The 25,204-nt window shown below is 51.3% G+C and overlaps 1 protein-coding gene across 3 annotated transcripts; it reads left to right on the top strand.

Moving 5' to 3' along the window:
• Positions 1–1,579: 1,579 nt before the first annotated feature.
• CABP1 (calcium binding protein 1) lies at positions 1,580–23,535 on the top strand. Of its 3 annotated transcripts, none has more exons than XM_081037955.1 (7): positions 1,580–2,320; positions 14,654–14,833; positions 17,707–17,737; positions 18,009–18,152; positions 19,178–19,287; positions 19,502–19,649; positions 23,079–23,526. In XM_081037955.1, the coding sequence occupies exons 1-7, from the start codon at positions 1,685–1,687 to the stop codon at positions 23,102–23,104; spliced, it is 1,275 nt and encodes a 424-aa protein (XP_080894081.1). In that variant the 5' UTR covers positions 1,580–1,684; the 3' UTR covers positions 23,105–23,526. The 3 variants fall into 3 exon arrangements, with proteins under 3 accessions (XP_080894081.1, XP_080894082.1, XP_080894083.1); XM_081037957.1 differs by lacking the exon at positions 1,580–2,320 and adding an exon at positions 2,343–10,140 and having other exon boundaries at positions 23,079–23,535; XM_081037956.1 differs by lacking the exon at positions 14,654–14,833 and having other exon boundaries at positions 1,584–2,320; positions 23,079–23,535.
• The last annotated feature ends 1,669 nt before the right edge of the window (positions 23,536–25,204 follow it).

Raw genomic sequence — 25,204 nt, forward strand, 5'->3', positions numbered from 1 at the left:
GACAGAGAGGTCTTGCCCAAGAATATTTAGGGAATTTCAGAAATACAACCATGAGGGGCACAGTATGGATTTAGAATGACCTTCAGCCCATTGCCTCTCATTAGCTCCTGAGGGATTCTGGTAAGAGACTTGATCTTCTGTGATTTACATGGAATGTACAGTTGTTGTTAATCCTGCCGAACACTGATTATTCTGAGGGTTGGAACAGGTGAGACACTGACTGACCCCAAAGTCTGAGAGAGTGGACCCTTCACACCCTTCACATCCGAGTGACATTGCAATGAGGCTTCAGGGCGCTGCATCCCAGCCTGCCTCAGTATTTGTGCTTTGGAAACCTCAGCGGTTTTGATATGGCCATTCAGTCCCTTATAGTAGAAGAGCTGGGGAATAATTTGTCACACTTCCCTCGTTCACTTTGGCCTCTGGGCAGTTTCCCTGCTCATCCTGTTTTTCTTAATTCTTTGCATCTGGGTATATACAAGTAGACAGTGCAGAGAAAGGTGAATGCTTGGCATGAGTGAACTGTAGCATATTGGCAAGCTGTCCACCCATCCTTTTATGGAGGCTCAGTGTTGACCAGACTTGCCTTATTCTCATGCATGGGTGGCATCAGGGCCAGAGACCAGAACAGAGAGAATCTGGGAAGTTCACACCCACCCCCTTCAAATCTCAAGTATTCTATTATAAATAGATGGGGGGGCTTATAAGGTGCAGGGGAAGGGAACTAGCTTAACGGCATGTGTGCCCTGTTCCAAGCACTGGGCTAGGCCTCTTAGCACATGGTGTCGTAGGATGTTACCAAGAAATAAGTTATGATTATTACCTGCATTTCACAGAAGAGGTAAACTCTTCAGAGGTTGATGACGCTTGCTCAATGATCCAGATGGTAAATGGCAGAGCTGGGATTTGCGATTCAAACCAGGCCTGTGTGACTCCCTGGCTGCCTACCAAGAGCAAAAATTTCTCTAACACGTAGAAGGGCATGAAGGTGGGGGTGGGGCACAGAGCGGGAGGGGCAGCAAATGGGTCCTACCGGAGACTTGATCAGCACCAGGCCCTGCAAAGTCCAGGTTATACAGATGCCACCTGGCTTCTCTTCTGAGAACTGAAAATTCTGTGGCTGATTTACTAGGGTCAGCCTGGCCCCACTCCGCGGTCTTGGGACTGGTGCAGCCCTCACAGAGTGCAGCCTGGCCTTCCAACAGTGTCCTTACGCGCCATTCCGGCTCCTGCGTTTGTCACTAGTGGTGTCAGAGTACCTTAGTTCTCCTTGGTTCTCTATTGTACTGCACCTCTCTCGGTCTCAGTTTCAAAGTTGTACCCCCTGGGGAGTGTACCCCACCTGCGTTTCTGGAGGTTCCGCGGTTCCAGGTCATGGTGGGAGCCTCCAGACGTGTTAAGGGGCAATGCCTACGATACCCAAGTCTGGCCATCTTTGGGACTTTTCGCCAAGCCCCTTCCCTTGCGCTCCCGGCTCCGCGTCGCAGAGCCCGCTCCGCCGCCAGGGGCTGCCCGGAAGCGTGGATCCTCGAGCGCGGGGCGGGGTAAGGGGCGGGGCGCGGCGGTACCTGGGCCTCCCCGGAGCTGGGGGTGGGCTCTCCAGGGACAGCCAGCGGCGCCCCCAGATCTGCACCACCAGCCGCCGGGGAGCTCAGGGCTCGGGGCGTAGAGGCTGCGCTGTCACATGGGTGGCGGCGACGGGGCCGCATTTAAGCGGCCGGGGTACGGCGCCCGCCTCCAGCGCATCCTTGGGCTGGGCTCCGGCCGGGCGCCGCGCTCTCTGACCACCCGAGGCCCGGAGTCGCGCCGCACCGCGCCGCCCCCGCCGGGCCATGCGAGCGCGGGCCCCGCCGCGATGAGCTCGCACATCGTCAAAAGCGAGTCCAAGACATCGCTGCTGAAGGCGGCGGCGCCGAGCGGGGGCAGCCGGGTTCCCCGCCACGGCCCTGTCCGGGAGCCAGGGCTGTCCAGCCGCCGGCCACCTGGCACGCCGCCGCCGTCCGGGGACCCCAGTTCGCGGAGGCCCCTGTGCCGGCCGGCGCCGCGAGAGGAGGGCCCGCGGGGCAGCCGGCGCGGGCTCCCCCAGGCTCACTGCAGGCCCCGGGAGGCGCTGCCGGCCGCGGCGTCCCGACCTTCGCCGTCGTCGCCGCTGCCGCCGGCCCGAGGGCGGGATGGGGAGGAACGGGGGCTGTCCCCGGCGCTTGGCCTCCGGCGCTCGCTGCGAGCCCCGCGTCATGGGGTCTCCGCTCCAGTCGCCGCGTCCGAGGCAGACCCGTTCCTCCACCGGCTGCGCCCCATGCTCAGCTCCGCCTTCGGCCAGGTAAGGGCATCGCCTCCCGTCCGCGCGCGCTGGAGAGGCGCTCGGGACCCTGCGGTGGCTGCGCACCCACAGCCCTCTCCCTGCGGCCCGCGGCCCCCCGGGTCATGCTCCCCTGGTCCTCTTGCAGCTCTGCGCCCTTGCCCGCGCTCCTCCTCCCCTGTGCCTGATTCAGCACCCTGTGCGCTGTCCACACTCCGGGCCTCTTCTGGGCGAAACACCATCGCTTAGCCTTCTTCCACCTGCCAGGATAATCCCGTCCTGGAAGGGAATGACCTCCACAAGCCGCCTGGAGATTTGCAAGGCTCAATGAGGGGCGCTCTGAGCAGGTGGCACCAAACCCACTACTCTGGCCTCTGGCCAAGACCACCAGTGAGCGACCCAAGAGAGCAATGGGTTTGGAGTCTTGGGGTCCAGAGTGGGGACCTCGAGGCACACAGCTTTGCTTGGGCATGAGGGACCCTAGCCATTGCGTGCGGTGACCCCAAAACCTGGGAAAAAGTTAGTGCTAAAATATGAGAGGAGAAAAGTGTCTGGGTAGGCGTAGAGGGGCTGTACAGAGGTATTGCTCAAACTGGAACTTTGAGGTGTTTCAAGGAGGTTGTCCCTCCTGGAATGCCATTAGGATGGCGATTGTTCAGTTGTGTGTCATAGGACGCGGACTAACAACCAGAGACCCCTAGCTTGAGTTGGTGTGCATTTTAAGGTCAGAAAGGTCATTAAGGGGCCACTAGTGGCTCCTTTGGTTTCCTTTAGGCCTTTATCTCAAGGGTCCCAGGAAGCAGGGCATCTGCCCTTTAAAAACAGCCCTGTAGTCATAATCTAAGTCTACAATTTGGGGGTGTGCTGCTGGAGAGAGGGGCTCAGCAGAAAGGAACCTGTGAACTCCTGAGCAAAGCCAGGATTTCCTCTAGTTTTGCGTCCATAATTAAATCAAGCTCACTGGCACAGCATCGAGACAGTTCTGCGGCAGCCAAGGAGGGGTGTGATGCAGAGGTCTGATCAGAGTGTTTGCATGGTGTGTGGGGGAAGGGGGGAGCTGAGCATTTCTATGCTAGGATACAGCGTCCAGAAGCCGTTTTAAACTCCTGGCTTGCCCTGCTGGATCAGAATTCCAAGGAAGCCGTGTGTGTTGCTTCAGATCTGCACATTCCTTTTCAAAATACTACTTCGCAGCAGCTGATGCTGGTGGAGGTCTGACATGAAGGCAGCTGCACGTGGATTCAGGTCGCACAGGGCTGCTGTGGTGGTGTGATAGGGCAGCAGTGTATGGCTTTGTTCCTGCAGGGAGCCCTTGTTAGCTGAGTTAGCTGGAAACAGTTCTCCAGCATACAGATCTGGATTCAGAGCTGTGAGAGTGAGTGCAGCCACATGTTGAGGGAGAAGTTCACTGCAGTGGCTTATGTGAGGAGGTATAGGGTGTTTAGGGCAGCAGTGGTCTGTGGAGTAGGTCTGCATTGCAAAAGGAATGCTGCGTCGTTGAATCGGTGACATTTATTTATCAAATATTTTTTGAGTTCCTCCTTTGCTCAAGCATTTGCTTGGCTTTAGGGAGACAACAGTGAACCAGATAGCCGGGGTTCTGGCTATTTTGGAACTTACAATTTAGCAGTTTGGAAGGGGAGGTCATTGGCCCAGAATCACACAGTTTCTGGTTATTTAGTTTGCTAGTGATCTGGAAAAAGAGCCCTTTCCTTCCAATCTTGCAGAATTTGCCTGCATGGGCCAGGCCCTTTGTAAGCTCCGAGCAGCTTGGCTACCCAATTTTCTTCCTCCTTCTACTTTCTCAGTCATTAAATGAAGAACATTCTCCAGTCCTGTGTTCTGAAATGTCACCAGAGTCACCTGAGTCAGGGAGAGCTGGAAGGTCCCATCAAATATTTACTACCTCCCTCTGGAAGCTCTTGCCCCCGGAGCTGCAGACTTTTCCTTTCAAGCTCAGCACATGCAGTTTGAGCTTCCTGCTGACAGCTGGAAGGCATCTGCTCGGACAATAGCAACAACAACAAAACCTGCGCTGGGACTTCTGTGTCAGTCTCCAGTCTCCTGTGACAACCTGGAATAAGTCTTTCTTTCCCTTCTTTTTGCATTGTGATTTTTGTCCTTAGAGACAGGGTCAGGACCAAGAGAAGGGAAAGAGTTTTCTGAATGTAGAAATTTGCAGGTAAAATCTGCTTAAGGCAAAATACAGCCCTGGGGAAGTATATGTTTCATGTCTCCCAAGTTTATTTGTTTTAAACCCTTAAGTGAATCACTTAACCTCCTCCAGCCTATTTCTTTATCTGCGAAAAAAGGATAGTCATAGTACCTCAACGAGTTTTGGGGAGATGAAATAGGATATGGAGATGCGTACAGAGCTTGGTCGAGTGTGTAGCCCAGAGCAAAGGCTCTATAATGTTAGTTATTATTATTGTTGTTGTTGTTGTTGATTAACTACCAAGGGTTGTGTCAGGCCTTCTTTCTTCCATTTATTATAGAGTCGGGGAGAGCCAGGGTTTAAAGTGATGCTGAAGGTACCAAGATAGACGCCTACATTTGGGGGAACAGGAATTAGGATTCTGCCAGTGATCTCACAGAGCTTCCTTACTGCCTGTAGGGGGACAGTGTGGTTTTAAGGCTAAGGCATAGAACTGTGGCTTGGGAGATAGTACAGCTGCAGGTTCCAATCCCAGCTCTGTCATTGCCTATTGCCATGACCTTGGGCCTCTTATTTTTCTCTCTCTGGTGTGGGTTTCTTCATTCAGAACTGAGATTGACAAAATCCTACCTTGCAGAGTTATTATGAGGGTTATACAAGATTAAGGATGTCAAATGGCCTGGCTCAGAGTGGATGATGGAAAAAGGGCAGCCTTCATTAATGTTATTATTATTAATAGAGTAATTGTCTGAATAAGGGCCTATGTAAGGTACTTTGAAAGTTGCCTCTGAGCCCAGTGAGGAAGGCCATTAAACGTGAGCTGGGGGTTGCCGGTTAGCTCAGTTGGTTAGAGCGCAGTGCTGGTAGGTTGCCAATTTGATCCCCGCATGGGCCACTGTGAGCTGTGCCCTCCTTAAAAAAAAAGAAAGAAAGAAAGAAAGAAAGAAATTGCTGAATGACAAAGGAACTTCCCTAGTTAGTACTCTTTTTGTGGCCAACTATGGACATGCCACCCAGCTGCCTAGAGAGAAGATGTGGTATCAGAAATTAACTCAGAATAGGCATGACTTGGGGGTAACTCTTGGCATTGGGTCTTGGAAAACTATTTTAAAAATAGTCTTTCTGCTTCTTACCCTAAGTTTGGGAGGAAACACCCCTTGTAGAGGAGGCAAATGTGAATAAGACCCGCAGCTCTGCCCTATCCTTCTTTTTCTAGATATAGAGACATCTCTTTTCTTGTTTTTTTAAAGATTTTATTGGGGAAGGGCAACAGGACTTTGTTGGGGAACAGTGTGTACTCCCAAGATTTTTTCCAAGTCAAGTTGTTGTCTTTTCAATCTTAGTTGTGGAGGGCGCAGCTCAGCTCCAGGTCTAGTTGCCGATGCTAGTTGCAGGGGGCGCAGGCCACCATCCCTTGTGGGACTCGAGGAATTGAACTGGCAACCTTGTGGTTGAGAGGCCACTGGCCCATGTGGGAATCAAACCGGCAGCCTTTGGCTTTAGGAGCACGGAGCTCTAACCGCCTGAGCCACCGGGCCGACTCCTAGAGACATCTCTTTTGATGTGGATAGGCTATTCCAATTCCCAAACTGCTTTGCACATAATGGGATCACTATGATCCTATATCCTAGTGAGTGAATCAATGAATGAATGACTGATATCTCCAGGCTCTGGACTGCAGAGCTTTCTTAGCTCCTACAGGTTGGATGGGGGAGAGAGACCATGATGGTTTGGCTCCTAACAGATTCACTCGCACTGGGCCCATGTTCCTAGGATGCGGGCTGTACATAGTATTCACTCCTGCCCAGCCAATTCTCTCCCTACTGCTCTCTGAGAAGGCTGGGGGCCCCTATTTCCTTTCCTCTGGAGCCTGGGGAAGAGAAAGGTGAAAGTCAGTTTGTGGTTAATATCAATCATAGAGTCCCCCAGAATGTCTGCGTTTGCCTCTGGCTGTTTTGGGAATCCAACAAAAGTACTTGAGACCTCACTCTGGAACCCACTAAACAATTGACAAAAAAGCTTCTCATTATCTTCACAGCAATTTGTGACAGTAGTATTATCTTCCTCCATTTTAGAGATGGGGAAACAGACTCAAGAGAGGGGAAGTGGCTTGTCCAAATGTCACACAGGACTATTATGTGGTCTGCCTATCTCTGAACAACCTGCCTGTGCCACCCCATGCTGGTTTGGTGGGAATTCACCAAAGTGTGTTTCCTGTTTGTCAGAAGCCTCCACAAAGCACCTCTCAGGTTACGACCCAGCTTTCCCTGAGTGTCTTAGCACTGGGCTGCCATCCAAGTTCAAATGCTGGCGATAGAACCGATCAGGGCCAGCGAAGGCCAGCCTCCCTCCTAATTAGGAATAATCAGCAACAGGTTTATCCTTCTCATCCCTCTGATCCTATTATTCCATTCCGTAACTCAAAGTGTGACTTCCGGGGGCCCAGAGGCTGCTGCCACAGTGAATAAGGATGAGGCTGAGGGGTTGTGTAATGTGCTTTGCTCCTTTGAGAAGCCCCCACTGTTCAGCCCTTTTAAAAATTTTCTGCTAAAGGTCAAGCATCTGCTCCTTCCAAATCACCAGTTATCCCTGTCACGCAGGACCACCAGCACCCTACCTGCTGAACCCAAAATAGCTTAAGCAAGCTCTGGGTTTGGATCCCTAAACCCCTTTCTGCCCTTACTCCTCAAGCTGGTGTTAGCACCCTCCTCTCTAAAGAAGGTTTTTTCAACATTCGTGCCTTTTCCATAGGGGCTTGGTTTTGCTGTCTCCGGTCTCCTGTTTCCAAGGACAGAGATCTATCCCAAGGTCGATAAATGGATGCTGTGTTCTGGGCTGGCCTGCAGGGGGCAGGAGTCACCAGGTCTGAATGGATGCCTTCTGAGTTGAACAGAGGCTATACCCAGCCCTTTAAGACCAATGCGGGGCAGGAGAAGGGGAACCTTTTAGGTCCTGGCACTATACCAAGCGCTTTGCATGTATTATCTTATTAAATCCTCACAAGAGTCCTAATGAAGAAAGGGTTATTAGAGGACCCATTTTATAAATAAAGAAACTGAGGCCGAGGAAGATTAACACGTCCTCAAGGTCATGTAGTTGCTAGGCAGCTGGGCAAGAACCCAAGTCTGTCTGATTCCATATTTCAAGCTCTTAGCCTCTGTCAGTGGTTCTGAACTCCAGCTGCAGGTTAGAATTACCTGGAGTACTCAATACCACCAATGTCCAGAGCCCCCCAACACCTAATAAATCAGAATCTCTGGGGAAGCTCCCCAGTGAGTCTAATCTGCAAGCTAGCAGATTAGCATCTCTGAGCTTTCTGAGCATCTCTGCTTTACACTATGCCACCGTGCTGCCTTTTCATGTATCTGCCCAAGTAGCTAGTATGAAGTGGGTTTCTACCTGGAGCCTAACCCATCTCCCCTCTAGGGTTCCTGGTGAGCCCTGGCTTTTCAAAAGAGTCTGCAGATGGTCCGTTTTCTAGCTGTGGTCTACAAGTCTTTCCTGATCCCCCTGGAATAAGTCAGAGCCTCTTTCTCACATTCTTAGAGTCTTTATGTTTCCCTTTCATAGCATTTACCAGGAACGTAATAATTATGTTCCTAGCTCTTGAATACCTCTTGCCCACCTGCTAAAATGTAAGCTCTCTGACAGCAGGGACAGTGTTTATCTTGTTCCCCACACATTCCCAGACCGGGGCACAGTGCGTGGCACATGAACGCTGGACAAATGACACTTTTTTCTTTCATTTTAATAATTACCTGTTATGTGCCATGCACCTTTCCCATGTGTACTTTATTAGCAAGAGAGAAGGAGCCCCATTTTCCAGGCAAGGGAAACTGAAGCTCTGGAATGTGAGAAGTCAGAAACCGGCAGAGCCAGGACTCAACTCCAGGCCTGCAGATCGGATCCTTGCCAGGCATCTGAGTTCATTGCTGTTCCTCATATGCTGACCTCTAGACCCCTGCCTCCCAGAGATGTTCCTTTATGCTCTGTTTCCAAGGAACGGCTTTGAAGAAGGCACTTAAGTTGGTTTCTCTGCTCTTCCAATTCCAACTCCCACTGTCTTCACCCCTTTTCTGCCCTTTAGGCGTCAACAAATCCCCAGGCTCCTCCCTCTGTCCTCAGGGGGTACCCCTCCTTCTCCACATCCCGCTTGGGAGGTTTGGTCCAAACAAAGCTGCTGAATAATTCCACTGATAACACCACTCCCATGTTGTCAGCTGTAGCACTGTCATCAGGAGAATCCAGGGACCGCCTTCCCCAGCTCCCTGGGAGCGAGCCTGTGGTACCTTCTGGGCAGCACCTCCACCCATCTCCCCTAATGGGCATTCTGATCAGCCACCCAAAACTGGACAAAAAGTCCCTGGGAGAGCCTCTCTGGACTGCAAACTCACAGGCAGGATGCATGTAAGTGTTGTTGCGTCAGGAGCTGGCAGGAGTTCAGCTTCGGGACCTATCTCTGGTGCCCCCTGCTGGGAAAAGCTGGGTGCAGGGAAATGGGTATCTCCTCTCTTGCATCATCTGGCTGGAGCCCTGGGTCTCCAATGTGACATCTGAAGCTTGAGGTGAGTTCACGCCAAAGCTGGAACCTGGAAGGATGAGGAAGAGCCAGTCGTGGGACCTTGAAGACCACTTTGCAAAGGGCTCGACACCTCTCTGCTCGACACCCCAAAGAAGCTGGTGAGAGATCCTCAGTGAGGATTAGGCCGAGGAGTAGGAGAACGTGCATAGCCCTCACTCACGCCCTCTGTGCCAGCACTGCCTTCATCATGCCCCCCTCAGGGCCGTCTTTTGGTTTCCCTTGGGTTGGAGAGACCACACACACAGCAAAGGGAGCAGAAGGAGCTTCTCACTGCTGTGGGCTCAGCTGTATGCCCACTCCCCTGAGCCTCATCTCATTTCAATGACGAGGCAAGTGTGAAAAATGGAGCGTGATGAAGACGTCACAAAATCTCCCAGGCCCTCAACTGGAGCTGCCTGCTCTCCATGGAGCTGCGATTGCCAGGGGGGAGTTAGGATGCGTGTTTGTCCCTGGGTGCCTGTGAATACGTGTGTGTGCGCGCACACACAAGGCTGGTTGCTGAGAGGCACCCTGGCTTTGGGGACCCAAACTAGCCTGATTCTCCTTCTGGGTCTGCTGGCCTAATTCCCAGCTGCAGCTGCCATTCTGGGCCCCCTGCCCCGAGACAATCTCCCCACAGATTTGGCAGCTGGGAGAGGAGGGGCCGAGGGAAGGGGAATGAACCGGAGAAAGGACTGAACGCTAATCTGATGGAGATGATCCGGCAGCCTTCCCCAGCTCAGCTGCCCTCTGCCTTTAGCTCTCTGGGCGATTTTCTCTGTGCCCTGCACGCTCCCCTCCTGCCGTTATCTCGTTAAGAAAGTGCCCAGAAAGTGAAACCCACACACACAATTCACCAAAAACGAAAAAGAAAAAAAAAAAAAAACAAACAGCAGGAGCGGGCAGACAGACGAGTGAGAGAGCACGCGCGCAACAGAGAGGGCTCAGATCGGCCCTGGAGGAAGAGCGGCGCAGGCGGAGGGAGGCTGGGGTTGGCGGTGACCGGGGCTACGGTCTCTTAGCCCCCAGGAGCCTCCTTCATGGACCCAGGGATCCTGAGAGGGGCTGCCTCAGCTTAGGATGGGCAACTGTGTCAAGTCTCCACTGAGAAATCTCTCAAGGAAGGTATGTTTCTGGAGTTCCCAAGACCTGGGGCGGGGGATTGGAGCATCTTCCCATCTGTCCGAGAGGTTGGGCACGGAGCGGGTGGGCATCTGAAGCTTGCCACCCTTTGCGTGGATTCTGTCTAGAGCTGCTTCCCTGTTCCTACCTCCAGTTTCCTTCCTATCCCAGTTTTTTTGTGTCCCAGGCTCTGAGCTGAACTTGGGACCTGGAGCTGCATGGGCTGTGTTTGGGAATTTGTACAAGATTAAGGACAGAATCATATAGCTTCTGGAATGTAAAATGAAAAGCATGGGTCCTTAGGATGTCAGAGTGGACTGACCCCTTGGAGCTGGCAGGATCAGAAGAGGATTGAGCTGAGTTTTTACCCTGCTGCTGCTAAAGCCTTCCCAGCAGTAAGGCCGGGGGCTTATTCGCCTCCTTTGAGGGTCTCTGACCCTCTCTGGTGATCTCTAAGCCTTCAGAGTTGTGGGTTTTGAAGTAGATCCTGTGGCTATGGAAAGGAACCAAGCACGGCATCTCCCTTCTGCCCTCGATCATTCTTGAGTCAGGTCAGAAAATCTCAAGTAGGACCAGAATTGTTTCCATTAATAAATAGGATGAATGAGCATGGGTGTCTATACACGTATGTCACTTTCAGTAGCTGATTTATTGCTTATACATCAGGATAATATCCTTTTGCAAGAATTCCTTTTGGAAAGCATTAGTCACCTCCAAAGCACCTTCCATGCAAGTCTGGGCTTGCATCTATAGGGTTTTGCTTCGAGTGGGCTCTTCCTGTGTTTCTAGCCCTCTGCAGACAGTCCATAGCAGAAACGCATAGATATTATTTAAAGGAAGAAGGAATAATAGGGATGATTTCCTGCAGTGCTTTTTCCAGACAAGGAACTTAATTGCTACTCAGGTTAAGTGACTACCCATGGTCTCAGGTTAGCTAATGGCACCTCTGCTCCCACCCCCATCCTAAATCCTCGGCCAGTTTGACACCCTCTCAATTTAGGACATTTCGGGTTTTCCTGCTCATCTTCCTCATTGAGCTAAGCTGCTCACATCAAATTCCTTTCAATCTTCGCCTGTTCCTTGGATCCTTCTGAGGGTTACCTGTTTCTTCTGTGCACCCTCCCCCATCATCTGTCTTCTTCTTAGGGGAGTCTTTTGTACCAGAAGTGGCCTCCATGCTGTTGCAGAGAAGTTGAAACTTATCGGAATTAGTTTAGAGGACCACAAGGCGGAAGCCCTTCCCCTGCTTCTGGCCAGAGCGTGAAGAGGTGAACTTAAGAACAAAAATTGTCCTTTGGTCCCACCCCACCCGTCTTCCTTTACACAACAGAGTACTTGAGAATCAGTCTTCTCAGGTTTTTTCTTCTCAGCCATGTGACCTTGGGCAAGTTACTTGACCTCTCTGGGCCTTAGTTCATTTGTCCATCAAGTGGAAATACTAACATCCACCTGGTAAGGTGATTGTGAAAACTAAATAAAGTATTGTGCACACTGCCTGGATATAGTACTGGCAAATGTTAGCTAATAGTATTGTCATCGTAATCATTATTTTTCCACTCTGGGTTCTCTGAGAAGGGGGATGGAAGAAAAAAAGGAAAATATGAGAGATTTTTGAGTCCATGGAGTAAGGTTAAAGATCATAAAACTTATTGCATTCAATTTCATGTTTTTCTAAGAAGAATAATTGTTTTTTTCCTGAATAGCTACAATATATCCAGTTTTTGTTATCAAATTTTCTCTTTTCCACCAAAGAGTTCTTTTGACTATTTTATAGAGACAGGAGCTGGATTCAGAGATAAGAGCTTTCCTAAGGCCACAGAGTCGACTGGATGCTGAGTTGGGATTTAAACCCTGGTCTGTGTGAATCCAGAGCTGGTATTTTATTTTTATTTTTGCCATTCTCTTCTTCCTGCTGTCAGAAATGTTATTCATAGATTCTTGAATCTGACCTCACAGGTCATCTGGTCGAAATTCCCACAGACTGCATCAGTCTCCTCTCCCTCCTCACCAACATACGTACTCATTCAGCTTCTCCTTGAACACCTTCAAGGAGAGGGACCCTTGACCTGCATTTGCTTGGCCAGCTTGTGTTGTTAGAAAGCTGTTAGGTCATGCTTGCTGGGCCCTCCTGTTGCCATGCCACACTCAGGAGACGTCCCCTCGGTGCCAGGAGACATTGTCAGCCTGTGGGCAGCTGCCCACTTGGCTTCCTGAGTGGTAGCCAGGGAACTGGTAATGGTGAGAGGTGACCAGCTCCAGGCTCTGAGCAGGGCAGGACCAGCCTGTCAGGTGCCATCACTGGCTAGGGAAGAACAGAAGCTTCTCAGGGCAACTTGGTGCCAGGCAGTATTATGATCAAAAGATGCAGTGGAAATTCCCCAGCCACCACTGGTTCATTCTTCGTGGGAGCAAATTCTTCTCCATCCTTTTCACTTTTTTCCTGATTGGCAAATATTCTCCCACTGCCTCAGGAGCCAGAAGTAAATGTATTCTGGCACCCAGCATCTCTTACGTTGTTTCCTCATCATCGTCCTCATCATTCTCATCACTCCATTTATATTCCAAATCAACTCCATTGATTTGACTCTTACCATGCTCTAAGCACCATGCAATAGCTCATTTATTCCTCGGAAGAAACCCGTGAGTCACCATAATTATCCCCACTGTCCAGAGAAGGAAACTGGAGCATAGAGAGGTGAAGTGACCTGCCCAAGGTCACACAGCAAGCAAGTGGAAGAGCCAGAATTTGTCCCCAAGACTGAGTCCAAAGCCAGTATTCAAAACCGCCTCTCAGAGTTCTCTGCCGCCTACTGCCTCCTCCTTCCTAGCTTGTACTCACTCTGAGCCAAGTGTGTGAGAGTCTGCCAGAACTAAACGGTGGCTTCTGTACAAACATCTCCTGAGATGGTCTCCTGGGGTTAAGCCGCTGTCTCCTCCCAGGCTTCCGCGGAGCCAGCCTCCCGTCGGGAAGGTCTGGCTGGTTCTGCCCTCAACGCTAGCCTACAGCCTGGAAGCCTGTGTGAGTGTGGTGGAGGCCCTGACGCTCGTTTGGTATTGAATCAGAATGGCCCTTGGTCTGTCTGACTTCCTCAAGTTCTGAGATCACCTAAGACTGACCCTGTTGCATTCACTGAACTTGGACTTTGGACAGAGGTCCTTCACCTTGAGTCTGAGTTGCTGCTTCCCCTTGGAGGAACCAGAATACTGTTCCTCCCTCTCTAGGGCTGCCAGAGGCTTAGGAAGTTGGAGGGGAGTCTAGTCTGTAACCCCACAGTGTGGGGCTTTGGGGAGAAGACACATGAGAGGACAAGGTGTGACAGGGCAGGTGGTTCTGCTTCTCAGCCTGGAAGGAAAGGCTGCCCACTAGGTCTTAGGATCTTTTCTTGGGTGCGACCATCTTTGAGCTAGAGGAACCTGGCAGGAAGAGGAGTGCCACAGGATGGAAGGATGGGGTACGCAGCTCGGGGTTCTGTGGGGGCCCTGGGCATCCTGGGGAGGCTGGGGTGGAACAGAATGTTGTGTCTGGATGCTGCTGTTGTCCTAAGGGGACGTTCTGTGGGCAGTGCTGACTTTTTATAGCTGCATGGGAACTGTCAGGGTGGAGGATGGGTTGGTCTGGGAGCACAGCTATATTCGGTAAGCAGAGAGGGCCACTGCCTCAGACTCCAGAGGTCGGCAGGCTGGGCCGGGCAGGGAGCCAGGGCAGGCAGGACGGGGAAAGGGAGAATGGCTGGTAGCAGTGTCTAGTCTTAAGGTTGCAAACTGAGTGGGATCTGACCTACAGACATGCTTTGTTTCACCCACCAAGAAGGTCTGACAATGTTGGGCTGGAGTTAAGTAGTGCTGTTCCTTCAAAGGGGACACACAACATACAGTTAGCCCCAGTCCCCACCTCCCCCACCTGCCTGCTTTATTTATGTTAGCTATGGCCCCTGTGTTTGCGACCTCCAGTCTAGCAGATTATCTGAGCCTGCTCTCAGTGTGGTGCGCCCTGATTGTCCTCACTGCCTTCCCGTGGAGATGCAACATGGGTAGGGTCAGAAGTCAGTTTGGGAGCTTAACCCCTGGGATTGCGTTGGGACGTTGGGACAATCTTGGAAAAGGAAGTTATTCCATTAGTCTCTGATTGAAAACTTCCCATTGGTTGGAACAGAAGCCTGCCACTACCTGCTTCTCTCTCTGAGACTCTGCATGCACATGAGTGTGTGATTCTGTGTCCATGTGAGTGTGATGTGTGTGTGTGCACGCGTGCAGGTGTGCCATACGGTGGATACCACACCCAGCTCTCCTTGGAACATCTGTTTCGGTCAAGGATTGCAGACTCCATCTGTTGGACCAGCGTGGTGCCTGCCCTGTGCATCCCGAGGGCTCTCCGGACCCCACTGTGGGACTCTCAAGGGTCTCTCCTGAGGAGAGCTCCTTCTAGGACCAAGAGCCAGGCTGGGGCCACGAGGGCCCGGTTGGGCTGGGAGGTGACGCCTGCCTCTCTTTTGTATTTGCTTGGTGCTGGCTGAAGATGCGCCAGGAGGAGAAGAGCAGCTACAGGGTGGTGCAGACGAGCGAAGAAGGCCTGGCGGCCAGTGGTGAGCTCCCGGGACCCCTCCTGATGCTGGCCCAGAACTGCGCCGTCATGCACAACCTGCTGGGCCCTGCCTGCATTTTCCTGCGCAAGGGCTTCGCTGAGAACAGGCAACCTGTACGTAAGTTGGCCCCCGTGGAGCCGCACTCGACTTGGCTTCACAGGGCGTGAGGAGGTGCTGGGAAGAAGTGGGGCTCTGTGCACAGCCGCACGTGTCCCCCAGCAGATACACCTCAAAACCTCAACTTGTGAATCTGACCTGCAAAGCTTCCTACTCATGGCTGCAAAGCACTGGCGAGTTTACTTCCACCAGCAAGAAATAATAACAGCAGCTATCATTGCTTTGGGGTGTGTTTTTTTCCCAGCACTTACTATGTGCCAGGCACTATGCTAAGTGCTTTGGTGCATTGCCTCATTTAAGCCCCAGAGCAACTCTGAAGAGGTAGGTACTCTTATCTCCATTTTGCAGGTAAGGAAACTGAGGTGGAGCAGTAACCTGCTCAAGGGAACAGCTAGTGGGTAACAGAGGTGGGGTTCAGACTCGGGGAGTCTGCCTCGAGGGCCTCCTCTGCTCAGAACAACAGTGCTGAGTACATACAACACTGTCCAGTAGCACTTTACTTCCACAACGATAAAAACATTCTATAATCTGCGCTGTCCAGTACGGTGGCCACACGTGGCTATGGAGTACTTGACGAGTGACTAGGGCAATCGAGGAACTGACTTACTAATTCTATTTAATTCCCTTTCAAATTTAAATAGCCACATGTGGCTATAGTATTGGATAGCTTCCTACAGGTATCTGAACAGCCACTGGGAGGAGGGTAACTGATGGTGTTACAGGTACAGACGTTTGCAGGTTCCATTTATTGAATGCCACACGCTAAACACTGTACATATCTTTCCTCACAGAATGCTCACAAGGCCTGGTAAGGTGGGTCCTGGTATTAACCCATTTTACAGATGAGGAAACTGCGGCTCACAGAAGTGACCTGCTCAAGTTCCCACAGCTAGGAAGCAGTAAATCTGGGCTTTGCAGTCAAGTCTGTCTGACTCCAGAGGCCACGTTTTTCTCCCCGACTGCATATGTTGGAGACAAAGGAGTATATGTGTGCTCCACTCCACCTCACCCCCACCCCCCGAGGTGGTGTTCATGGTTTCCCTGCCACATCGGTGGGCACCCCAGCTCTACTCCAGAGCACAGCACACATATCCCTGCCTCTCTGCACAGGGGAGTGTGTGACTCAAGGGCCAGCCCCCAGACTCAGCCAGACCAGCTCTGGCCACAGGCACTCTGCAAAGGGGTACCTGGCTTTCCTGCTGCCTGACTCCGGCTATATAAGAAGTATGGAGGGGGCTGCATTGGGGAACAGCCGTACCTCACTTGTCTCCATTCCTGTAGAGCTGGGTCCTGGAGAAGTGGGGTGGGGGTGGGGGGTGGCTGCTGGAGCCTAAAGGGTGGAAAGGACTTGTTATGTCTAAGTAACTTGTCCTAGTGAGTATACTCTGCCTGTGTGTACACATACACCTGCACACCTATCTTTGGGTACTCACGTTCACTTATTGGGGGCATAGGCATTGCGAAGCAACATCCTTTTTGGTCACGCAAGATGCAAATCTGACTAGGAACAGGAGTGGCAATGCTTGCACTATGCACCGTGACGGGCTTTTTAAGTGGAAGCCCATGCAGTCATCTCTCACAGACACACATACCTTCAGTAACTCCTCCTCTCATCTAGAAATGCCCCCTATAGGACCGGGCAGCTTGCAGCGTCCATTTGAAGCGTACATACGCTCACCACAATATTCTGACACATACAGCCAGCTCTGAGCACCTGGTCCTGTGTTCCTGGTTGTCCCACAAGATGTTGCTCAGTAGGCCTTTTCTAGAAGATGCTCAGATTTTCCAGAAATGAAGTCAGTTGCCCTGGGGCCAGTTTGGAGTAGTTAGACAGCAGCTGTCTCTACCCGCCCTGGCCCTCTTGGCTAGTACAGCCTGTGTGCACAGCTGAGATGCTGCATGCTCACTGTGGCACGCTCACATGTCTGTGTTCATGACGGGGATGCCCACACCTGGTGTGCACTTCCTCAGGGCAGGTACACCTGCCCCATGCTCTCCCTGCCCAAAGGAAGAGAGCTGTGCCATCTGGGGAGGACGAGCCCTGTGGACCGGTTTGGGCGCTTACTAAGCAGGTCCAGTTGGGCAGCCACATCCATTTCGTGCCACTGTGTCCCTCCTGGGCAGGCCCGGGGCAACTGGCACCTCACCAGCTGGAGCTGCCACATGTGCCCTCCGGGCCTGCTCTTCAGAGACTTCTCTGCCATCTGTTGTGACGCCCAGACCCAGGGTTTCCTTGATTCTCCAAGGAGACCTGGGCACTGCGTGAGGCTTTAGATGTGTGCTTTGGACCCTGGGGGCCGCCAGTGCCTCTGGCGGCCCCCAGGGTCCTATGCTGTGTCCAGTGACAGGGCAAAGTGTAGAATGGGGGTCAAATTGGAGAAGGGAGGGCAGTGCCCAGGAAACAGGGCACAGCCTTAATACTCCCTCCACTCTCTTGGGTCCTCCTCCTCTTCCTCTCTCTTGGGCTGCCTGTCCATCCCGGCTTTCTCTCTCCTTCAGCCCCTCTCTTTTCCCGTTGCCTTGCAGGCCTCCTCTCTGTTGTGACCTCCCACTGACCCTATTTCATTTACAGGTTTTTGCCTCTGGACCAGCTCGGTTCCCTGACACATTCTTGTGTCTGGAATAAGGGCCTGGGTGCAGAGGTTCTGTGCCCAGGTTGGATGGGGCTCTCGGGTCCCCAGGCATCTCCCTGCCTTTGGGAGACGTGGGGCTGCATCTTTCCCCTCAAGCACATGGTCTAGGCATGCCTCTGCTGCAGCCCTGTCGCCTCCCACCCAGTGCCTGCTGCCACTTGCATGGCCATCGAGTTGGGCATTTTGTGACTCCAGGCCCCTCCCCGTTGCTAATACGACACGTTCTTTTATTTCAGGACAGATCACTGCGGCCGGAGGAGATTGAAGGTAAAACCTGGCCCCTTAGGGGAAAGGGGTGCTCAACCATCCAGGAAACTGAGGGAAGGGAGATTGGTGGGAGGAGAGGCAGAGACACCTTGAGGACAGGACCTGGTACAGAGACGGGCCTCCTCTGTGGAGCCAGGCATCGGCGGCGTGTGCAGTCCTGGGCAGCTCCCAGGGCCGGTTCTCCAAGCCAGTGGGCCCTTGGGCTGCCTTTGCCTCCAGCGGCTCTGCAGGTCCCACCCCCAACCACAACCACCTTTCCTCCCTTCCCTAGAGCTCCGAGAGGCCTTCAGGGAATTTGACAAGGACAAAGATGGCTACATCAACTGCCGGGACCTGGGCAACTGCATGCGCACCATGGGCTACATGCCCACCGAGATGGAGCTCATTGAGCTGTCCCAGCAGATCAACATGAACCGTGAGTCCCTCCACGGGTCACCTCTTTCCCTTTCCGGCCTCCCCCTTGTAGTCCTCTGCAGTCAGATGGGCCTAGGTTCAAATTCTGCGCTCACCTCCTTCCAGCTCTGTGACCTGGGGCAAACCACTTAACCCTCACTGAGCCTTCATTTCCTCACCTGGAAAATGAGAGAGGTAATGGGAGGAGTGGAGCCCAGGGAATCAATTAGGGAATATATTTGAAATAGCCCAATACCTGGCCCACAGTGAGAACAGAGAGATGCTATTATTACTATGTTTTTCTCTTCGTTTGGGTTCTCCCAGAAGCAAGTCTGAGACAAGGATTTGAAAGTGTAAGTAGTTTATTTGGTAGGTGATGAAAAGTGTTGATTGGGAGTAGGGAAGTGACACAGCAAAGGAAGGAGACAGGAAAGAATGCACTCTCGAGCCAGCTACCACTGACCAGAGTCCAGTTCTGCTGGGGAACTCAGGGAGTTAGTGTAGCAGCCCATCTCAGAGCTATCCCCCAGCCCTCACCTCTCCGGCTGGGTACTTATGCCCCAAACTCCTGTCAGTCACCAATGGAAAGCTGTTGTGAGTGGACGGTGGGCGGGTGTCAGGTCTCCAGCACTTTTACTTCCTGGGAGAGCCAATTGAAAGTTGAGCTTCCATTAGCACCACAAGGGTGAGGCTTGGGGCATGCGGCCCAGGTGCCCAGAACTTCTGCTTCTCTCTTTGCCTTTCTGTGTGTTGTCTCTGTCTCTGAAATTCTTTGCCTGTCTCTGTGACCTAATGTTTCTTTCTCCCGTCTGTATCTACCTCTATCCAGTTCCTGACTTGTTTCCTTCATCAACCCCTGGCCATTCTCCTGAGCCATTCTTTGACAAACTACCTGTCCATGGTCACCTCTCTGTCATCATTTGGCCTTGGTTAAATCTTGGACCTGGCTCTAGGCAGGTCAGGGAGGGGTTGGTAGTCCCATCCATTGCCTCGTTAGAGGTGGGGGAATGGTTAGGTGGATGACCACGCTCTTTCCTCTGTCCCCAGTGGGTGGCCATGTGGATTTTGATGACTTTGTGGAGCTAATGGGACCTAAACTCCTGGCGGAGACGGCAGATATGATTGGAGTAAAAGAACTGAGAGATGCTTTCCGAGAGGTGAGTGATGGGCAATAGATAGGTAAGGGGTGAACAGGTTGATAGAACCCTAGCCCTGGGATGGCTACTTGAAAAGAAACCCGAACGCTGTGTCCCAGACCAGGGGAAGGAGCTTGGACAGAGAAGGGTCTCTGGGGAAGGAGCTCAACCTTGGGATCTGCTTCTGACAGTCTCCACGTGGTAGCTACCGCCTCCTCCTTCCTGCCTTCTCTAGTTTGACACCAATGGTGATGGGGAGATAAGCACCAGTGAGTTGCGAGAGGCCATGAGGAAACTCCTGGGTCATCAGGTGGGACACCGAGACATAGAGGAAATTATCCGAGATGTGGATCTCAATGGGGATGGACGAGTGGACTTCGAAGGTAGGTGGGGCTTGAAAGTGAAAGAGAAACCAAGGCAGCCATGGCCATCCATGGAACCCTCCAATTCAACTTTCCATCCCCCTACCCTTCCACCTTACCACCCCTCCATCCATGCACAACTCGAATCTGCCTCTCATCCCTATATCCATCCATCCATCCATCCGCCCATTTGTCTATATGTTTTCATACATCCATCTCCACCCATCCAGTGCCTATTTATCTACTCATCCATCTCTAAAAAATCATCATAGAACCATGTATCTGTACACTTATCTATCCATCCATGCATCTACTCATTCTTCTATTCATTCACCCATGCACTCGTTCATGAACCCATCTACATGTATATCTCTCCATCTATCTATACTTCTCTACATTTGTTCATACATTTATATATCTCTATCCATCTGCCTATATTTCTACCCATACTTTCATTGGTCTATCCACTTGTCTGTATAATGATTTCCCCATCAGTATTCATCCATCCATCCATCCACCCACCCATTCATCTATCCCTGTGTCCTTCTGCCCCCATTCATCTCTATCCATCTGTCTGTCCACCTCCTCCTGCATCTATCCCTGGTAGCATTTTCTGAATGCCACATTCCTCAAGCTGATGCTCAGCTCCTAAGATCTGACCACAGCTCACCTCCCCAGCTGCAGCTCCTTCCATTCCTTCACTCCCACTCCACCTTACAGCTGCACCAAAGTACTTGTGGTCCATGAACCTGCTGGGCTCCCATTGGAAGACACTGTTCTTTTTGTCAGAATGCCTTTTGTTCTATTTTTCACTTGGACTAAATTCTATTCATCCTTCAAGACCCAGCAGTGGGGTCACTTCCTCCTGCCCTTCTTCCCTGATTCTCTAGCTATAGTTACCTCTCTGCTCGACTCTGAACTTTTTGAGAAGAATTCCATTTTCTTTATCTCTGCATTTCCCACATAACTCATAGCTAACTAAGGCCCAGTAAAGGTGTTTTTTTTAAAGGAATCAGTAATAAGCATAATAGTTATCATTTATTGTACACTTATTATGTACCAGTCACTGTGCTAAGTAGCTTTCCATGTATCACCTCATGTAATTCTCACAGTGGCTCTGTGGATTGTGCTGTAATTACCTCATGAGATGAGGAAACTGAGGCTTCGAGAAGTAATATAACTTGCTGAAGATCGCCTAACTAATAAGAGGCAGAGTTGGGTCATAAACCCAGGCCTGGAATCTCAGCCACTACATATGTAATACTGTGCATGACACCATTTGCAACACTATGGGATACAGGGGAAAAAATACCATCAGACGTTGCTTCTGTGCTCCAGGTACTTGCGTTTTGAGCAGAAAGCCAAGATAAATATGGGCCAGACTGTGAGAGTGTCCAGAACACAAAGGTTAGGGGGCCTTTTCTGGGAGTGGTTGGTCTTCAAGGTTGAGGAGAGCGTGGCTAGATGGAGAGAAGGCTTTGCTGCCACCAGATCTGAAAAACTCAGGATGCCCTGTTTCCGGGTAAGTGCTCCCAACAGGTGACAGCCCTTCCCTGAAAGCCCAGCATCCCCCTATTCATTCTACCAGGATGTGTTATATACCTACTGTGTGCTGAAACCTGATACCTGCCTTGAGGAGCCCAAGACCAGCAAGGAAAACAGAAGCCAACAGTATAGTTCATGCTGTTTTGGGGGAAGTATAATGGGTGTGGGGTACAGAGGGGGCACCTGTACCAAGCTGGAGGGGGGATTAGAGAAGGCTTCCTGGGGGCCTCCGGTGGCTCAGGCAGTTAGAGCTCTGTGCTCCTAACTCCGAAGGCTGGTGGTTCGATTCCCACATGGGCCAGTGGGCTCTCAAACACAAGGTTGCCAGTTCAATTCCTCGACTCCAGCAAGGGATGGTGGGCAGCGCCCCCTGCAACTGAGATTGAACACGGCACCTTGAGCTGAGCTGCCGCTGAGCTCCCGGATGGCTCAGTTGGTTGGAGTGCATCCTTTCAACCAAAAGGTTGCCAGTTCAACTCCCACAAGGTATGGTGGGCTGTGCCCCCTGCAACTAGAAAACGGCAACTGGACCTGGATCTGAGCTGTGCCCTCTATAACTAAGACTGAAAGGACAACTTGAAGCTGAACAGCACCCTCCACAACTAAGATGGAAAGGACAACAACTTGACTTGGAAAAAAGGCCTGGAAGTACACACTGTTCCCCAATAAAGTCCTGTTCCCCTTCCCCAATAAAATCTTTAAAAAAAAAAAAAAGAAGAAGAAGGCTTCCTGGAGGAGGCCATAAATAAGTAGAGCCCTAAGAAATGAGTAGGAGCTACCAGGTGAAAAAGAAGAAAGGAGTATTTATCCAAATGAGTTGAAAACTTACGTCCACAAATAAATCTGTGCATAGATGTTGATAACAGCTTTATTCATAATTGCCAAAACCTAGAAGTAACCCAAATGTCCTTCAGTAGGTGATGGATAAACTGTGGTTCATCTAGACAATGGAATATTATTCAATGCTAACAAGAAATGAGCTGTCAAGCTATGAGAAGATATGGAGGAACCTTAAATTCACACTACTAAGTGAAAGAAGCCACTCTGAAAAGGCTACATATTATACGGTTCCAACTGTATGACATTTTGGAAAAGGCAGAACTCTGGAGACAGTAAAAACATCAGTGGTTGCCAGGGGCTGTGCAGGGAGAGAAGGATGAATAGACAGGACACAGACGATTTTTAGGGCAGTGAAACTATTCTGTATGAAACTATGATGGTGGATACATGTCATTATACTTTTGTCCAAATCCATAGAATGGACACCACCAAGAATGAACCCTAATGGAACTATGGACTGGGGGTGATAATGGTGTGTCGATGTAGGTCCATCAGCTTTAACATTTGTACCACTCTATGGGGGTGTTGATAATGGGGGAGGGGGTGCCTTTGGGGAGGCAGGGAGTATATGGGGACTTTCTATGCTTTCTGCTTAATTTTGCTGTGAACCTAAAACTGCTCTAAAAAATAAAGTCTAGTTTGAAAAAAAAAAGAAGGGAGAGGGAATAAGTTACAAGAAAGCTGAAAGGTGGAAGGGAGGGAGAGAGAGAGTGCCAGAAAGGGGGAGCTATATAGGTGGGTCAAGAGATTGGGGGTGAATGGTGGGAGATGTCAGCTGGGGCCAAAACAGGGAAGGCCTTAAGGTCATGTCAGGATATGGGACATTAGCCAGCGGGGAGCCCTGAGTGATTTAAGAAGGGGGTCAGATGTGCAGATTAGAAAACTTGAGCTCACTGTTATGTAGGAGATGGCTTTGAAGAGGCTGAATGGATGTGGGGGACCAGCATGGAGTCAGGAGCAGTGGCAATGGAGAAGGGGACACAGATCTAAGGGAGATTGGGAGGCTTCATCCTGAGCTGAGCCCTGACTTCTGCTTTCTCCCCACCCTCTCCTCTACCCTCCCAGAGTTTGTCCGGATGATGTCCCGCTGAGGCCCTGATGGCCCCTCCAGGACTGCCAAGCTCCCACAGGTGGGGAGAAGAGGAGCCAGAGCTCGCCTCACCCTGCCATAGCTGCCGAGAGCCCAGGATGCACTGGCGGATGGGGCCTGCCTGCACCCCGGGGAGGTGCCCACCCCGGACCCCCACCCCTCCGCACTGTGAAAGACTCACAGCTCCTGCAACTGGAAAGAGGGGTGCCTGCCGACAAGGGGGCCACAGTGCCAAGCCCGCAGAGGTCATGCAAGGCGCCAAGTGCCACGTACCCAGCCGCTGCTGGCTGGGTGGGCCAGGGAGCCCGCCAGCAGATCCCACACAGCATGTCTGCCCTGGGGCAAAGCCTCTTGCTGCCCTCCTTAGCTCTGTGCCCATCCCAGCTCGCCTCAGCCCTGTTATCTCAGAACCAATAAAAATATTTCCAAGAGAAAGACAGCCGTAGAGGTCTTTTCTTCTTGGGCCTGGTTAGATGACGCATTTCCTGAGTACCAACTGCATGCCCAGAACTGGCTGAACATTCCTGCATTTAACATGCATTTGTTGAGCACCCATTAGGTATCCAGCCATTTCCTCACTCATCTCAGAAGCCAGAACCTGGTACCTCGGACTGAAAGGGAGACTGAGGATATAGTGTTGAGCTGGGAACACAGCTGCCATAATAAGTCAGGTTCTCTAGTAAGTCCTCACTTGACCTCATTGATAGGTTCTGCCACTTGAAGCGAAAACATGTATAATGAAATCATAGGCTAATTGATATAAACAAGAAAGAGCCAGGTGCATTCCTATAGCATCTTGCGGAACAAAACAATGTTATTCCAGGCCCTGCTGTAAGAAAAGGAGAATGGATACCGGGTAAGCATTTAGCAGGGTCTGCCCCATTTCCTGTCTTCCTGGAGCTTTCATACTGGTCAGGGAAACAGACATGAAATAATCACATTGTTATATGATTACCAACTGTAATGCTGCTATGAAGGGAAAATGCAGGGACCTTCGCTAGGGTATAATGAGGAGGCCCGGTCTCCTCTGAGGCGATCAGGGAGGCTTTCCTGAGGAAGTGATGACAAGGTTTTTGCCTTGGAGGAAATCCCAGTGTGTGTGAGGAGACAGATGTAGAAACAGCTGCCATCCTCTCCACTGAGCAGGAAGCAGGGAAGCAGGATCATAGAGTAGTTAGATCCTGGGTTTATTTGCTGTGTGACTTTGGGCCGGTGATGTTCCCTCTCTGACCCTCAGTTTCCTCCAATGTATAATATGGGGATAATAAAGGATACTAAAGTCCATGGTAAGTGATCTCAGGGCTTTGCATTGCACACCTCCAGGGGTCGCTATTCACATAACTGTAGTGGAATTGTGCCCTGTGCCAATATTGCACAATCCGTTATAATCATTGCAATTAATTTTGATAAGTGAAAGGTTGAAGGAGTTCAAAGAAGAAGCCCGTGGGTAGAAGTTGCCCAAACTCTTTGACAGGCATGGGGGTAGAGACAGGTGTGTGGGATGGACCCGGGTCCTCCAAGACAGTGGTTCTCAAACTTTAGTGGGCGTAAGAATCAATTACCTGGAGAATCTGCTAAGCCACAGGTCTGGGCCCCACTCCCTGGTGATTCTGAATCTGTGTTTGGGGTGGGGTCCGTGAATTTGCATCCCTCACAAGTTCCTAGGGGATGCTGCTAAAGGCCGTGGTGTGGTAGAGCACAATTTAAATAACGCTGCTGTAAATCCCAGCTACATGGTTGGCAGGTGTGCTTCTAAGCACCTGGGGGAGGCTGTGGGCTGAAGGCTGGAAGTGGGAGATGGGTGAAGAATCCCGTGCCCATGTGTTGCAGCCCAGGGACGATCCTTGTTCTCAGACCTGGCAGGGAATATGGGAAAGACTGTAGGTCTCTGCCAGAGGCCTGGATAATCCCCGTGTCCCTGTGGCTAAGGGGGGCTGGGTGCTCCACATTCACTCTAATAATCCAATTCTGAGACTGAGCCCTTGGCTCTGCGCCCCATAAGGCAGGCCTGCAGCCCTGCCTGCTCCAGTGCCCATTTAGCTCTGCCCAGAGACCTCAGATCTACATTGTTTCGGAAATGCAATGGCCTTGGAGGACCAGA

The sequence above is a fragment of the Rhinolophus hipposideros genome, assembly GCF_964194185.1.
Source record: "Rhinolophus hipposideros genome assembly, chromosome: 24".
Taxonomy (NCBI): Eukaryota; Metazoa; Chordata; class Mammalia; order Chiroptera; family Rhinolophidae; genus Rhinolophus; species Rhinolophus hipposideros.